General features: G+C 46.7%; 1 protein-coding gene across 1 annotated transcript in view; it reads right to left on the bottom strand.

Annotated features, from left to right (window-relative positions):
• Window positions 1-2365: 2365 nt before the first annotated feature.
• COL5A1 (collagen type V alpha 1 chain) overlaps window positions 2366-17511 on the bottom strand; it is a gene marked incomplete at both ends in the record, with an annotated part of 124897 nt that continues 109751 nt past the window's right edge. Inside the window, 18 exons of the mRNA XM_079544550.1 lie at window positions 2366-2512; window positions 4785-5018; window positions 8549-8617; window positions 9817-9929; window positions 10302-10560; window positions 10896-10949; window positions 11784-11819; window positions 12203-12256; window positions 12628-12735; window positions 13033-13086; window positions 13186-13239; window positions 13670-13777; window positions 14510-14563; window positions 15001-15054; window positions 15521-15574; window positions 15852-15905; window positions 16991-17098; window positions 17408-17461. Coding sequence (XP_079400676.1) covers window positions 2366-2512; window positions 4785-5018; window positions 8549-8617; window positions 9817-9929; window positions 10302-10560; window positions 10896-10949; window positions 11784-11819; window positions 12203-12256; window positions 12628-12735; window positions 13033-13086; window positions 13186-13239; window positions 13670-13777; window positions 14510-14563; window positions 15001-15054; window positions 15521-15574; window positions 15852-15905; window positions 16991-17098; window positions 17408-17461 — 1668 coding nt within the window. The remainder of the gene's footprint in view (window positions 2513-4784; window positions 5019-8548; window positions 8618-9816; window positions 9930-10301; window positions 10561-10895; window positions 10950-11783; window positions 11820-12202; window positions 12257-12627; window positions 12736-13032; window positions 13087-13185; window positions 13240-13669; window positions 13778-14509; window positions 14564-15000; window positions 15055-15520; window positions 15575-15851; window positions 15906-16990; window positions 17099-17407; window positions 17462-17511) is intronic.

Below are 17511 nucleotides of genomic sequence, written 5' to 3'. Positions count from 1 at the left end.
GGGGGAATCGGAACAGTTTGGAGCTCAGTACAATTACAACACTGTGGAATTCAACAGAGGAATTATTTCTTTATTTTTTTTTCTTCTTCTTAAAGCAAGGAAATAAAAGGAAAAAAAAAAAAAAAAAAAAAAAAAAGAAAAAAAAAGCTCCCTTGATGAGAATTCATCAGAACAGAATCACATGACCTAGGCAGACGCACACGTGTGCACACACATCAAGATATGGCTTATCTGTGGCAGACAGGAACGTGCAACCTCCTCGACCTTCCCAATGCTCCCAGCCAAGGCTCGTGCCTAGGTGAGCAGGCACCAGATCACTGTACGTATCCTCGTTTTCACTGCTTTGCTGCTGGAGTCTGCAGTTTTAGGGTAGCACCTTTTGAGGTTTTTTTTTCCCCCTCCCCCAGGTGGAAAAAGGAAAAATAGAAATGAATAGTAATTAGACAGAACACAAGAAGGGAGATGGATGGACACGGCTTTTGCAGACCCGAAAGCACCGTGCAGCATCGCAGCTCCCGCCTCGTTCCCTCCCTTGGGCGCTGCTGCTCTCTGCTAGGGAAGGAGGGGGGAAAAGACATCATATGTTGCCTTCTTTCACAGTAAATGTGATGTCCTTTCCTTCATGGTGACAGACCCCCCTCCCGCTCCCCCCCCTGGCTCAACTGTAACACTCCAGGCCAAATAATAATAATAATTACAAAAATCCCCTGCAACATCAAATTTTCCAGCCAAGAGATCTACACAAGGAAACAGCCGGGGAGAAAAAATGAAGCAACACGTGGAGAAGGAATGGGGTGGCAGAGGGCTGTGATTCGGAAACGCTGCGTGGGAAAGAAAGCCATCCTGGCAGCCACCACGGGAAGAGGAAGAGAATGGCACACGCAGCTCCGTCCTCACGACAATGACATCAATTAGCACCACAAACATTCAGCCACCGACACGGCCTGGTGTGATCACGGCCGTATAAATGCATGAATGCTTTTTGAAAAGGCGTAAGCACTTTTAATACGTCCTACGCGGGCCCTATAAGCTCCCGTAATGCAAACAAGAGATCTTCTGCATAGCAAATATGAAGCTGGCATGCATTTATAACCAGAGACCGGAGCAGAAGTGTGCAGCCTGTGTTGGAAACAGCTGAAGCGGCGGGCAGTGGGAGATTGGCCAATGGCAGAGTCCAACCAGTGCAGTGTTAACGTTACTCGAATAGATAGCACCACGAAGAGACATGTAAAAACAAAACAGCACCTTTTTTTTTTTTCCCCTCTCCTTTTTTTTTTTGTTTTTGTTGTTTTACACTCAATATCCCAAGAGGACAAATGGATCTTCCCTGCCACTGCAATCTGCCACTGGGAACAGATTTTTTTTTTTTTTTTTTTTAATTTTTTAAATTATTATAATTTTAAAAGAACGCTGAAGGAAACACGGAGGCGAGAAGAATTAACTTAAAACACATACATGAAGGTGAAGCAGGGGCGCAAAGAGGCAGAGGTGCAAACTGCAGCCTGCTTTGTAGGGCTCTGTAGCAAAAAGAGGCTTTGCTTTCCTTATTTTGAAGCACATCATTCCAAAGGCATCAGTGGCTGCGGGGGCATGGCCTCAGCTGCATCCCCCCATGGGTTGGCAGCAGTCAGGTGGGGTCACATGCATGTTTTGAAGCCAGGAACGTGGGAACATTTCAAATAATATACAATACAAATATTTACTTACAAACATACAAAAATATAAGCACCTTTAAGACATGGGAAAGAGATGCCCAGGGTGGCTTTTAGCGATCGAATCGGTTGGGACTTTGTAAGAAGTGGGATTAGGTGATTCTATGAAGATCCTAGAGATTCTGGAAACGGCCATTATATCTGCTTGCTAGACCCGATGCAAATCTGACAGAAGTCACTGAGATGACCATGAAGAACTTCAGCAGGGTTCGCATGAGAGCCGGGATTCAACGTCAAGCTGAGCGCGGGAGTTTCAAGTTATTATCCATTTTTTCCTTAGAAACGAACAATCAACAACCTGCAGAGAAGCACTTGGCATCATCTGGAGGAGAGAAGAAGTCTCGGATGCGTTTCCACCTCAGGACACGCAGGGCAGGTCCATGGGCCACGTGGGCAGCGTCAGGTCATGCGATTCTGCGCGGGTGCCGCGGCACAGAGGAACTGGGGCAAAACGAAGCACAAAACAAAACGAAAAGGAAAGAACCCATCGCTGTCCAGTTTCAGAACGTGCATGTGACGACGAGGAACTCTTTTTTTTTTTTTTTTTTTTCTTTTTTTTTTTTTTTCTTTCTTCTTCTTTTCTTTTTTAATTAATTAAATGGCGCAATGAGGTTACGAGGTTGCTCATTTGGAGACTAGTTTTCAGGTGGCTCTTAGCCCATGAAGCAAGCTGGTCCCACCTCGAATCCAAATTTCTGTGACGCTTCTCCGAAGTCATTGAACATGATGTCGACGACAGGCACTTGCTCGACCTTGGGCGTGTTGATTTCCAGGACAGTCTTCTGATAGCCCTTCTTTGCCTGGAGGAGAAGAGGGAGAGAGAAGAGCTCCAATGGAATCCCAGAAATGCTCAGGTTGGAAAAGACCTTGAAAGATCTTTTACAACCACAGCTTGAAGCTTGAAAGATCGAGTCCAACCACAACCAAACGACCCCAACAACCCTCTGCTAAATCATGGCCCTGAGCACCACATCCAAATGGTTTTTAAACACATCCAGGGATGGTGACTCAACCGCTTCCCTGGGGAGCCTATTCCAGTGCTTAACAATTCTTTCTGTAAAGAAGTTTTTCCTCAATGAATGAGGCAATGCTGCCTCCAACACAATGCCGGCGGGTTATCGTGCGCAAACATTCACTGGTGAACTAGGAATACACAGATGGTGTCACCCAGGGATTTCCTACACTAATTTGCAGGCACACTGCATCCTGCAGATGCAGTGGGCACCACTGAGGATGCTGCCGAGATGGTTGCCCTGAGGACTCACTTTGGAGCTGTTGCCATGAGGATGGAGTGGCCCATATCACTGCTTTCAGCATAGCTCAGAGCTGGAACAGGAGCTTGGCAATACTGCTGTGGCTGTGGTATAGTTGTTTTGCCTCCCCAAGGAAACGCACGGGTTGTTGAGCAAATATAAGCAATTTAATTTGAATATATTAGTTTGACTATTATCCGAGCGCTACCGAAAAGCCCGCATTTAAAGTTTGATGGAATTCACAAGGTGATGTTGTCTTTTTATCGTGCCTGCCAGCCATACAGTTATTTCTGAAATATAAATAATTATTGGAGGAGCAGAAGTGCACCCGGGAGCATACAAAGCTGCACAAACAAGTGAATTTATGGAGCAGCTTTTGGCTCTACCTTACCCTCTGATTTGTGTGTCTCAGAAGAATAGGCTGTACCATAGTTACTGAGAAAGGGCTGTAAGATCAGGAGAAACATATTCAAATAATGGCCCAAACATTAGCCCTGGAGCTCCTCCGGCACTGGCTGCAGCAGTCTCAATCACAGCCAGGGTTTGGAGCTTCTCAGGGCCTCTGCAGCAATGCTGTGCTGGGTAACCAGGTCTCACTTTTCACATTAAGGCTCTTAACCTTATAGATATTGCCAGTGTTTCAGCAAGGATGACCTGCTGAGGTCCCAGAGACAGTAAGGAACACAGGAGAGGCAGAGCACTGCCCTGCGAGGCTCTCACAGCATCTCACTGGGATATGGCTCTGCACCAAATCTATCCCTGCAAGATGCAGCGAATCCCCTCAATGTCTTTTACCTCCTCTCCAGAGCCTTGCAGAGAGGGGCAGGAAGAAGGGCTGAAGCTTGGAAGCAATGCCCAAAGCCCTGTGCCCCTCCACTAGCTCACCAGCCCATGCTGCTCCCCTGCTTTGCTCCTGCCAGTCTTTACCTTGCAGCACTAAGGCTGGTCGTGCTGACAGCAGCCAGTGCTACAGCCTCCAGTAAGCAGCAACCAAGTGAACAAACTCAAAGGAGCTCCAGTCCCGTTTCCAGGCAAATATTCCTCATTAAGAAAATGGGAGAGGAACACAGGGCACCTGAACAGCATCACTTAACCTAAAAGGGTTTTCACCAGATGTGTCTGCCTTAAAACGTGCAGCATGTGGTCTGCAGCTTCCCTGAGACTTATGAAGGAGAAGAGAGGAGGGGGCTCTTTTTTGCTGAGGACAAGTTGTGTTACCCAGAGACACGTGGTATTGAGGATAAACCTCTGGGCGTTTTCAGTAGAGGGATGAATGCCCTTTTCCTCTCTTGCAGAAGTATTAAAAGAAGTGATTCTAATTTGATTTTTCTCATTGCTCCTACAGTAAAAGCACGTCTGCCAGAACAGAATCACTTTAATCTCAAATTATGTGGAGGGCTTTTGCTGTCAAACAACTCTATCATTCAGTCCCGTGGGCTTCAAGCACTGCAGTTGCAGAATGTGAGAATTATGCGTGCTTTTGCACTGACAAACTGGGTCTGGAAATAAATGCAAGCAGCACCTACTTCGCCAAATTTACAGTTCCTGAGGGCAGATTGCTCAGAGCTCAGTCCTCAATCAGATGCCCAGCAGAAGGCAGAAGCAAAGGCTGGATGTTGTGCCACCTTTGAAAACTCTGGACATGGTTCACAGCCGAAGAGAAGGAAAAGAGCACCATGGGCTGTGCGTGCATGGGGAGGGCAGGGCTGCAGCTCAACATCTGAACTCAGGGCAAAAACTCAATCCTCAGAGCAACCAAATCGATGGAAATGGGGAAGCGATTTGCTCAGAGACCCTTCCTGCCATCTTCCCCACGTACCGCGCAGCCATCGAATGCAGCTCGGATGTACGGGTTGTTGTCGTAGGACATCTCCTCATCGTTGGAGCCCAGGAAGCGGATGGCTTTGTCATAGCTGTCTGTGGTGGCATCGTGCCAGGCTACGGATTGGTAGCAGTTATAAGTGATGTTCTGGTGGGCCGAGGCGCTCAGCAGCCTGAGGAATGTCATCTGTACCACTCCGATGGGGTTCCCATCCGAATCCACGTAGGAGAGCTATGGGAAGTGGAAAAGGGGAAACGCTGGGCAGTGAGGGGCAAAGGAATGCATTTAGGGAGCTTCAAGGACCACCAGATTTCCCATCCATCCTTATCCCCACGTGCACGAGCACCCTGCCCTCTGCTCTGGGGCTGGGTCTCCCCATCCCATCCTGGCTCCTGCCATGCTGCATGGCACAGAGATGTTCTGGTTCTCCTGCTGCCAGGGGCAGTTTATTTGTGTTGCTGTCTGTGACCTGATGCTAAGCTAAGAAAAAAACCACACAAAGCTAAACCAAGGGCAGGAGGAGGAGAAAGGAATGGGGATTTCAACCCCAGCTGCAAAGTGACACAGCACTGAACAAATCCGGGGATGTATATCTCCAGGCATAAAGCCAGTACTGAGCATATTTCTCCAGCTTTTGAGGAGAATGAAGATTTATGGAAGGGTCTGGAGCTTTATTTTGCTGCCCCGTTTGACACAGTTATTTCACCTCTGTAAGTATTTTGCACACACGGAGGTGTTTCCCATTCATCTTTCCTGGGTACCACCACACTGGGATTTCAAGCAATCCTTGCAACCTCTTCTGCAGAAATCCTGCTCCTACTGACAGCTGCACAGCTGCACCTGCATGGGGATTTGCTCTGTCCTGCACATCAGGTTCTTTTTCTCCTTCAAAGGAGAACGGTTTCTGGAAATCTATTTCTGCAAAACACAAGTTATGGAAGGCCCCTCCACACCTCAGGTTTCAGGCCTTTCTGTCACTTTCCCTTGTGCCCTCCAACAAGGAAGCACCACAGGATTTGCCAGAGCAACATCATGGACTGACTGTACTTGAGGTGGCACCTCCAGCCACAGCAAAGCCATTGGAGCAGCTCTTCAAACTGCCCTCTACAGACAGCTGACTTCTTTAAGAAATGACTGGGAGAAAAATACAAACAGCACAGAGTTCTTCAAGGTACGGTGAAGCATCAGATCACGGTGCGGGCTGCAAACAATAGAAGAGGTTCACAACCAGACAACAAAGTTCTGAGTAAAAAAGATGATGAGAAGAAATAAAATATACCAACCGGTTGTCAGGATGCTGTTGCACTGTCCTCCTGAGAGTTAAATATGACTGACCATGAGAGAGCCATGCATGCCAGGAGCAAGAAACCACCAGGACGTAGAAGGATGGGGACACAAAAAGCTGAGTACTCAGTGCACATGGCACTGCTCATCGACCTGCAAGAGTTACTTTCCTGTGTATTCTTATTTCAAATCGATGCTTGGTTTGGGAGCCAGACTGTGTGCTAAGCTGTTCTGCTTCTGCACGAGGTTTACAACTGGACCCACTGGGAAATGGCTGTGTGCATAAAGCGTGTTGGTTTTGCAAAAAAATAAAAATAAAAAAAATCAATCCTTTCCCCTTTTTTCTGTGCTGGAGTATTTGCCTGTGGCAGATGCCATATGGCAGTGAGGGATAACAGGATGGATGGGTGGCAGGTCTTGTTAGAGCTACCGGGAATTACGTGCGTGCAGAATGCACACAGGAGGAAAGCAGAGGCCAAAAGAAAACATCTGCAACTCTGTTATCCCTCTAAATGCAGTCTGGCTGCATCATGAGGAAGGCTGGGAAATTAACTCCACGTACTCTGTGTCACTGATTAATGATGGTGGGGAAGCATCAAAACAAAACGGTTTCTTTGCATTCCCCATTTACTCCATTCATCTTACTTTGGGTGTCATCAGAAGAAAGGCAAGCATTGGCATACCTGGTGTAAGCAGTATTATGGGATGTGTCGTTGGCAGTGCCGTGGCTCCAGGCTGGGCACAAAGGCTCTGGGTTGAGCAGAGCAGCCCTGCCAACCTGAAGGGCACCCACAGCCATCGTGCCAAACCACAAACAGAATTCAACCAACTCACGTCCAGGCGAACACCTGCCCAGTTTACCAGTCTCATAGTTCCAAATATTTGACTGGTATGAATTTATTTTATTTTATTTTTTTTTAAAGCAAACTTTACAGTTTTGGGGTTTGCTGTGGAAGGTCTTCTATGTGCTGGTGGCTTTTTTCTTGCAAATGGGAAATGTGGGACAGGTAAAAGGCAAGAGAATAGAACGCAGAAAGATGGAACAAAGTGGCACTGAAATTCCTATTTAAAAAATGGGCCCCAAGCTCTAGGGTGCCCATTCAGCCTCTAAAGTAGCTGACAAACAGGCTGGAAAAAGAAAGGAAAAAAGGCATAGAAGATGCAGAGATGAATGTACTTGTAATATTAATTGATGAAGTGCTCTGTAATTAAGCTATGAGTAATTGCCCTCCAAGGAGCTACGAGGCTGAAGCCTTGGCTTTGCGGCCTTGTTGGATGGTGCAGAAAAGCTGCAGAAGCCATATCCTTCTTGTGGGCAGAATCAGAGCATACGTGTTTAGTGGCAATGAAATGTGGCTGAGGGAAACAAGGCAGCATCCTCCTTTGTTTGCCCTTCAAGGTGGATGTTAAATGTTCTGCAGGAAACCTCTGCCTTGGGCAACGGGGACCTCAGCACCTCCACCTGCTCATGTCTGCTGAGCATTTCCTCCTTCCCTCATCCTCCTGATCTGACTGAGCTCATGATGTGCACCCTGTAGGAACTGATACACATGTGGGAGATTTCCATTGCTGGAGGAGAGCTGGCTCGTGCTCATCGTTTGATGAAGGGCTCAGTGGGAGAGTGATCTATGCACAACACAACTGTTCAGCTACAGGACAAAATACTGGAACTGCTTCTCTCTCTCTCTCTTTTTTTTTTTTTTTAACATGTTGATGTCTAGTTTGCTTGCTGACATCAAATATTGTTTGACCTCACAGCAGTTTTTTCTCCCTTAAAAATAAACCCCAATTGTGCCTATATCCAATCCCAGGCCATCAGGCTTGGAACGCATGTGGCTTGAAATCTCCTCCTTTGAATCAATGCCTTCACTTTTCCCAAGCTCTGGGGATGGTGTGGGAGCCCCCAGCATGGCTCATCTCCAGCAAGGAGACGAGATTTCTCCTTTGAGGACAACCTGACCTGGTCATGTGCAGACCCACCAACCCAGCCTAGGTTACCCCCCAGGGGAAGTGGTGCAGCAGCACAGAGCTCAGCTCCAGCATGAGGCATCACACAAATGCTTGCAGGACAAGGCTCTCCCTGGGGACAGCAGCACAGGGCCATCCAGTTTGCCCCTGCTACAATGGGAGCAGCTCAAGGGGCAGCAGCACCCTCCTGCAGGGCACAGAGCTGGTCAGCAAACGCGTCCCTGTGTGGCTTTGCTTCTTTTTCCACCTGAAGTATTCCACCTTAAACCTTTTAACTGCAACTTGTGATGGCGATTAGTCGAGCATGCAGAGTGCAACAGGTCTGGCCATACCAAAGCGGATGACGTGCTCTGATTCAGACTAGAGGGCCAAGGTTAGCCACTTACCAAAGACCCCCGCTTGTATTGACTATACCATGTGGAAGGCTGTTCTTTGGGCCAACGAGCCATTTTACTCTGTAAAATACGACACGGGTTAAAGAAAACTGAAAGCACTGAGATGCATCTTACCAGTTTACCGCGCTTGAATTCACTGAACCAGGAGCCTGGGTTTTCCTTTGGCCAAGAAGTAATTCTAGCCTAGTTTGTGGACGGCAATGAGGAAGGAAAGAAAAGAGAAAAAAAGAAAGAAATGAAGTTACATTCAGTCCCATGGGCAGCATCTGCATGTCTTATCGAAAATGGCCGACTTGTTTTAAAAGCATGTTCTCTTAATCTTTATACACCACTAACAAGACCAGCCGGCAGAGCCCTATGGTGCCAAGTTCAAGCAGAAGGAGATGCCACTGCCTGCACCAGCCTCCTTTGCTAAGGGCTAATGATCACTAATTCTAGATACTTTGGATGCAAAACCATCAGTGCAGCCTATTGGCAGGAGAGCTAAAAGGAAAGATACAGGAAAATAAAAAGAAATATGAACGGTGAAAGTGCTGGCAATGGAGGAGGCTGCTGTCATTCTAATGTCAAATCCAGATGCTGCGGGGCTAGGAAAGGCAAAGAGCAGCATTAAGGAAAAGCCTCTGAGTGCCTCCAGAGGTTGTGCAGCACACAGGGCAGCACATGCAGCATCCTCTGATAGTGCTGGACCACTGAGCACGGTGGAGCTCCAACCACCTAGACTGGGACAAGGAGTGACCTTGGCAAGAAGGGTTGTGTCAGAGCATCCCTCCCTTATGGCAGTCCCACCCGAGCAGCTGAACCCCTTGTTTTGCAGGCAGAGCACAAGGAAGGAGCACGGCTGCTGTGTGCTCCCCTCCTCTTCCAAAAATTCCCTCACTTCTGTTGTAAATCTCTCCAAAAGCAATGGGCAAACTTTACTGCAGGTGTCCTGGGACTGTCCTTCCCTTACAGCCTGCAAACCATAAAGCAAATTAGCGTGCTTCTACTGCGTTAAGGACGGACAGAAAGGGGATATGTCTTAAACTCTGCTATGGCTTATAATAAAACCATTCATCCGACACTTAATGCTGCTGTGATAGCTGTTCAAGGTCCTCTCTCTGGAAAAACAGCAGGCTGAGCCTTTCTCACACTTATGGCACTCTGCAAGTAGTAGCACAATTTGCATTTGAGGAGCATCACAGCCTGCATCCAGCAGAGCAGCTCTGCAACAGGGAGAGCAGCTCCATTAAACAGCGCATGGCTGTGTGACAAAAATTAAGAGTATGGGTCAACTAAGCAGATCAGTACACATCAACATAACCAACACCGTGCATATGAATATTCATATTAGGAAACAATCTTTTATCATCATGATATTAAAGAACGTCGTGTGGACTTACTCCTTCAGACTTCTTATCAGGGAAGATACAAGTCTCTCCACCAGCTGTGAAATTACAGTACACTTTGAAAGAGTCCCTGGAACATCCTTGGTTAGGATCCACCCAGTATTCACCTGGATGCAGGACAAGGAGGAGAGGGGAAGAAAGAATCAGCACTGTGAAGGGATATCAACCTTCAACAATCATCTTACTCGGGCTGTATCATCCCCATCATAGGCTACTATTATATGTATTTTTAAGAATGATGGTTGATGCCATATAACACCGTGGCATCTTTCAGGAACAGCTTTTTTGAAACACATATCCCCATTTTTCTCCATGTCTCTAGGTCTCTATGACCTCTGTGATCAGCCATATTCCTCAGGGGGCGACAAGGGCCAGGGAATCCCCAAAATCTTTCTCTTCCTGCACTGAACCATATTCACCAGCTGGAGTTGGGAACCCACTGTGTTTTTTCCCTGTGTCCCCTCTGTCTCAGGACGCACCATCTGGGAAATCAGGGTGACAGAGCTGGAGATCCTTGCAGGTACGAGCTGGGTTATGTTGAGTGCCCAACGGATGCTTCATCTGTTCAATTTCCAGTTTCAAGGAATTCAGTGAGCCGAAAATCTCCTCCATGCCATCTGCATAGTCCATGTAGTTGTCAGCATTTCCATCATCCACCAGCTGGCTGGCATCGATGTTTCGCCTGGTCCTCTTGGAAGACTGGATGGGCAGAGGCTGGATGACTTCTCCAGGAGGACCCTGATGGATGGGGGAAGAAGATGCAACTTCTCAGTGGAAATAGGGACGAGACAGAAGAAACAGCCAAAGCAGCCACCAGTGCTGAAGAACAGCATCACAAGATGCACAGTAGGTATCTGAAACACCCGTGGCGGCACTGAGGAAAACCCCAGCCACCAACGTTGGTTCCTTCTCTTGTTCTCCTCTCGTTACTAATTAGTCCCTTCACCTTCTGCTTTCTTCCCTGGCATCCCTAACAGACGTCACTCCATTGCAGGACATCTGAAATGATGAATCTTTATCTGGAAATCTACATGACGACACCCATTAAGTTTGTGCAATGGGGCTGTACTTACAGGAGGCCCTGGGGGCCCAGGAAGACCTGATTCACCCTTTGGACCCGTTGGACCCTAGGTGGAAAAAAAGGAAAAACACAAGTCACTCAGTAAATAGCATTTGTAACTGATACAACAGCCCAAACTTAATTTTTTTTTTCCACAGTCTCTACCAGTAAATGCTTCCTTCCTGCCTTTTTAGTCACACAAAGAGGGTCTCTCATCCCCACGTCCCCCCAGTAAAATTTGTGTTTTGGTTATTTTCTGGTGCTCGGTAAGAAACAATGTCAAACACTTGGGATTAAGCAGATCAAGATTAAGCAGGGATCAAATTTTCCTCAGGCTTCCTGCAGAAAAGGAAGGATCTTTCAATGGATGAAAATGTTACCTCCCCAAATCAATTCAGCAGATTTCAGAATTGAATCCAAGCTCAGAATTAATAAAACATCGAATTCTTTATGGAAAAACAAAAGAAACAAAACAAAACAAAACAAGACTTTAGGAAGTTGCCCAAGAGGAATTTTTAACTGCCTGAATAGGAGATCTGTAACACGAAGCTCACTTTAGTGTTGCATTTCTCACAGAGTTCCTCGTTCTTCAGCTTGCCACCTCCTGCTTCACAGTCTATTTTTAATACCCTCTGCACTACAGTAGTAGTTTTTCTCATAAGGACTATTCACTGCATTCCTCCTTATGATCTTTGCTACACTGATGTTCAGTGAAGTACAATGCATGTAACAGAAACCTTCCCCAATTATAATTTCTGAGCTGGGATAGTCTGAAAAGGCTGCATTTGCTACAGCCATCTTTGGCTAATTGCCTTAACGCTGCTGATGTGGAGGAGTCACAGCAGGCTGAGCACTTAATAAGAGATCCTCAGCCTCTTCACTTAACAATGTCTATACTCACTGATGATCCTTTAGCACCTTTGGGACCAGGTGGACCCTGCATAGAGAAAAATACAGAAGGGAGTTAGTATCTTTGTTAGCAGAGAAGTCAGCCTCTCCTGAGAGAGAGAGAACACCACCGTACTAGTTTCTGCATTTTGTATTTATTTTATTTATTTTTTACATTCACTCCCTTTTTGGGCCCATTTTTCAGACGAATGCTGCTTTTTTTTTTCTTCCAAGCCTACAAAAAAGCACTCCTGAAACACATCCACGTGCTGTTATTATGCTCAGCTGGGCAATCCCCATTGCTGTTAGCATCATCACATGAGGTCACTCCAGAAAGGCTGTGCTGGGTTACCTGGGAACCCCAAAGTGACCCCAGAAGGGCTGCACAGTTCCCCAGGAGTCTACAAGTTACCTTTTTTACTGGTCACATACCGGTAGTCCTGGTGGCCCTGGGGGTCCAATTGGTCCAGAGGGACCTGTGATACCCTGAAAAATAAGAGCAGAACAATATTGATTTGCAGGCAGCAATACTGGTCCACAGCTATGGAATTAACCACTGGTTTTGGAGGACCAACTGGTTTTGGAGGACATCAAGATTTGAAGCTTAAATTGGTTTTTAAATGTGTGTGTGATCCAAACAAGAGCATGGCACACAGTTCTGAAAGTCAGTCCTCCTGACACATACTTGTGTTACCATCTCTCCAAGTCTACTCAACTCTTCTCATGCGACTCTCAAGAATCCTATTTCTCCTAAAATGGGTCATTTTAGAGCATCACTATATTTCATACATAGAATAAACCACGTTCAGATAGAAAATATGACTCAAAAACGTTCTCATGCTGAGATTGGCATTTACCTGCTCTCCCTTGGGTCCTGCAGAGCCCTGGGGGCCTGGGAGACCTCGGTCGCCCTTTTCTCCCTGCTCACCTGGCGGTCCAATCAGACCAATTAAACCTGGATGACCCTAGGGGAAGATAGCAGATGTTAATTACAATCTCTCTCTGCAGTTAACAGAATGCCAAATTTACCTGTGAAAGACATTTCATAGGGACAAACCCAAATATCTAAGCAAGGTGACAGGAGTGCGTAGCTATCCCTGACATATGGAAGCAGCTGAATAAGGTGAAAGCACTGCCTTTTTGCAACAGTAAATGTTACAAATACATAAAGAGAAACGCTGCAGTGGAGAACCTGTTCATTTTGCATGTGAATGCCAGACACAGACACCAGGCCACCCAATGGGGTCATGCACAGCACTTACCTTTTCTCCTTTAGGACCAGAGTCTCCTTTGAGGCCAGGCAAACCAGGTGGGCCCTTTGGGAGACAAGAGGGAAAACAAAGGGGAGAATGAATTCACGCAAAAAGCCTTCTCCCATCTCAAACACTCATTCAGATTTGATAGTTTGGACATACCAGTGGGCCAGGGGGGCCGTCTGGGCCAGGGGATCCTGGAAGGCCTTGTTCACCCTGTAAAACAGTGCAGTCCTCTCAAAGTCATCGTTCACAACAGTACTGCTCCCAGATGATTATGAACCTACCCTCATCTGGCCACTATGCCAGAGGATATTTGCCCTGTTTTCTTGCAGATAAAGGCAAAAATACGATCATAAATATCTCTAGTGGAAAAGTGGCTTCTGAGCTCAACGGAACATTAATGCAGAGAGAGTGCAAGTAGACCCAACACTCAGTAAAACACGCTGGGTGATGGTATCCATCACTATGCCATTTCCATTGAGGATGTTTCATCTGTTCTCAGGCACCTAAGCATGGAAACCGTCTGCTCCCTTGTAGACAGCATCTTACATTGGGAACAAAGCATCTTCCAAGGCAGATGGGTTACAGCAACAACGCCACCAAGAAGCTTTCTCGGGTGAGAGGAATATTTGGGAATACTCACAACTGGACCAGGAATTCCCCGAAGGCCATCAGGGCCGGGTTTCCCTGGAGCACCCTGGGGACCGATTGGGCCTGTCTTCCCAGGAGGCCCTTCCAAACCAGCTTCACCCTGGATGCAAGAGACAGCATGCCTTAATATGCACTGGGGCACTGACCCATCTTTTCAGAGACACAGCAGGATATCACGGAGCGAATGCAATTCCCTGCACAGCATATAAAATTTTCCATCTGCTGGTTTTCTTACTGCTCCCTCCTTATCCCTGATGTGCCGAGGAAAAGCGTTCTCCCAAACAACTTCACTTTTCAGACTTGTCTGTTTCTGCTGATTTACAGCAAGAACAGCCTTTGCTGCAAGCTCTCCAGAGCACAAAGCTTTCTTTGCTTATGTCCTGGGAGATGTGCTAGCAGAGCATGTCCTCTGCCATCAGCATTCCTGAGGCTGCCACGACAACTGGAGCTGTAATTTGCAATCCCACTTTACATTTCCCCCATTACCCCTACAGAAATAACAACGGTCCAATAATGCTGTGCTAGCTCTGGGATATGATGGAGGACTCAGCGTGCCATTTCATTGACAGCACATTAAATTGCCAAATATGGCACTCTGTCATTTCAAAGCAAGGAAAGCACTCCCATGACCTTACCAAGCTCTGATTATCTCCACGGAGTTCATTAAAAGATAAAAACACACATTTAGACTTGAGGCCAGTGATCCCAAATTCAGGCTAATTTGTTGTAACGCAGCAAAATCAAATCACTGTCTTTCAAATAACAACGTCAGAGGGTGAGCAGTTTGGCACATGAAAGACACAGTAAGAAAGAAATCCCATTCAGCTCTCACCTTGGCTCCTTTCTCTCCTTGCCTTCCTTCAGGACCAACAGGACCAGGAGGGCCCTACAGAATAGATGCAAAACTCAGATTACCCTGATCTGCAACACTCTAATGGAGTTACCAAAACAATGCCACGGCCACAGGAAAGAAGGCAACACAGAGGCAAATCTCTCTGAAAAGGTTTACAAATTAGCTTCTTGCTGCACAAACCCCTGGGTTCTACCAGCAAGAGAGGAAATGTTGGGGCGACTTTTATTTCCTTTTGGGTATTAGAATCTTAAAAAAAAAACAAAACAACAAACAACAAAAACAAAACAAGCAACAATGGAATTCAGCTCAAAACTTTCCCATTGATTTCCAATGGCTGTGGATGGCACTTTTTTTTTTTTTTTTTTTTAAACATGCTACTGCCTTACGTTTACTTTAGACTAGTAATAAAATTAGCTTTTAAAAACTGATACAAATACACGCAGAAAATCATTCTTAAAAGATCTGCTTACCCTTTTTCCTGGGGGTCCAGAAGGGCCTGGCTCTCCCGTGGGACCTGGGGACCCCTAGATGGAGAGTGGAGGAGAAGTAGTCATAACTGCACCACGAGACATGGGAGGAACGAGTAAGTGTGTAAAACTCAAGCAAAGACACAGAGTGTGTTCCAAACCAGGGTGTGGGTGGCTGGTACAACTCCTGACACCTCCCTGGGCTGCAGGTGGTACCTCGTTTTATCTCTTCCCGCCATGTAATACCATAAGGCATGGAAAATTTAAAATGAAAGGCTGGATTTTTTTTTTTTCTAGAAGCTACTGTTTGCTTTCTGGATGTATTGCTGAGCAGCCTTGGGTGGATGGCAGCAGCCAGGGTCACACAGACAAGAGGGAGGACAGGACTGGGAAGGAGCAGAGGATTTGCTCAGAGGAAGCTGGTGGGAATTTGCTGCCATACATCTTTCTGTGTCAAACCCTTTGCACCTGCACACAGTAACCATAGGGACTGAACACAGATCCCGTCCATCCAGTTACTCACTGTCTGACCAGGTTCGCCATCGTCACCTTTGTCACCAGGGGGACCGTCTTGACCCTAAAATACAAGAAGAAAGAAATAAACAGGCAGATTGAGGGTATGAACGGAGCTAAATAAAGTATTGGAAGCAGCAGGTGTTGTTCAGCATGTAAGTTTTGCATTGCTACTGCCCCAAAGGCTGCAGCATGGCCAGAAGAATGGTCTTACGGTGGGACTTCCCACCCTTTCCCCAAGAACAGTAAATGACAAAAGAGTTAGTGGTGAATGAACAGCAATCAGCCGTGTTCCATCAAGAGGAGGAACCTAACTGCCCCTCTGTGTGACAAACACTTACAGCTGGGCCAGGCTCTCCAGGAGGACCAGGGTCACCAGGGAAACCAACTGGACCCTGCAAAGAAAGGAGAAAGACATCCCCAGGTCAGAAACTGCACCTGCAAACCTGCAGAGCACTCGTACCCGTCACTCTAGGTGCAACATGTGCGTTCAGCCTGGGGAGCAAAATCCCAATTCCCTACCCTCAAAGCTAAGCCCAGATCACATCCCAGCTTTGCGTGCTCAGTAATTTCAACCTGTCACAGTTACCAGCTCAGCTCTGCAGCCAGTTTACACAAAGCTCCAGCATCAACATGGGATTTCATCGAGCTTTTCATAAATATATCAGACAAGTGACAGCGGAATCCTCTCAGCTCTGGGGAATGCAAAGATTAGAAGGTTTTGCTTTTCCTTTCCATTTAATGTGTAACATTTTTCACCTGAAGATACTCTCAGATCATTCGACGACTAAAATAACTTCACCACAGTTCTCCCTACAATCCTATTGTGCACTTCAAATGATCCTTAGAGCAGTGCTCAGACAATAGGTTTCAACCAGTAATGCAGCATCCCAAAAACCATCTGTTAAGGGAGATGACTAACTCCCCTGCCTCCTCTGCTGCTTCGTACCATCTTTGCTTATCGCATGATGAATTTCTTCAGCCAACAAGCATCAAAGGAGCAGGCAAGACAAATATCGTACCATTGTCAGCTGGTATAAATCAGTAAAGCCCTGCTGGCTTCAATAGAGCTACAACAACTTGCATTACCGGGGATCTGACCCTGGAGATACGGCTCCCAAATTCACATAAATCTCCTCTAGGCTATTTTGGAAGCTTTGCTTTGGTGCAGAGGACACTGGCAATGCATAAACTCAAGTGCAAAGCAGAAGTACCGCCTTCTACATAGGGATGGGTTTTCTGATAGCCTGCAAAAAGAGACTAACAATTCAAGCATTGCTAGAAGACAAGGTACAACTGGGTCTTTTCCTCATTAGCACTCTAAAGGAATGGGATTATCATTGCATAATATTAGATGGGCAATTATCTGGCTGGTAAACAATTTCAGATTTCACAAAATTCTCTGGAAAGTATCTTCCCATGTGAAAATCTCCACGAGGCAAGACAACGAAGTGCTATTTTGACAGGAGGGGGTACTTACAGGGCTGCCTTTGGGACCATCATCACCTGGTGGACCTTTAGGGCCAGGTGGACCAGCAGCACCAGAGGGACCTGCTTCACCCTTTTCACCTCTTTCACCTTTTGGACCCTGTGAAAGAAAAAAGTTGTGTCTATTACTATTACTGATCTCTAATTATCCTCTGATCAGTTCTGGAAAAGCCTGTCTGTATCTTAAAACACGAAGACTCAGTGGTGTTCATGCTGTCATGCACAGCCTGCATTCGGAGACTGAAGCCATTCCATAAACACCCCAGAACATGGCAATGTCTGTGTGATGCCCACACCAAGGACATGGCTGGTTCGGTCCCTACAGCCCCAGCAACATCTGTGCATCTCTGAAACCCCTTTAGTCAACTTTTTGGTGGAGAAAAGCTCTCCCCCACAGCAGCAGACTTACCGGCAGGCCGACCTCACCAGGCAGACCGGGCTCACCAGATTCACCAGGCTCACCCTACAGGATGGAAAAGAAGATGCCCACAGTTACAGGATGCAGACCTTTCT

The sequence above is a fragment of the Tetrao urogallus genome (assembly GCF_951394365.1).
Source record: "Tetrao urogallus genome assembly, chromosome: 19".
In the NCBI taxonomy this organism is placed as follows: domain Eukaryota; kingdom Metazoa; phylum Chordata; class Aves; order Galliformes; family Phasianidae; genus Tetrao; species Tetrao urogallus.
This window is presented reverse-complemented; position numbering and strand designations above follow the sequence as displayed.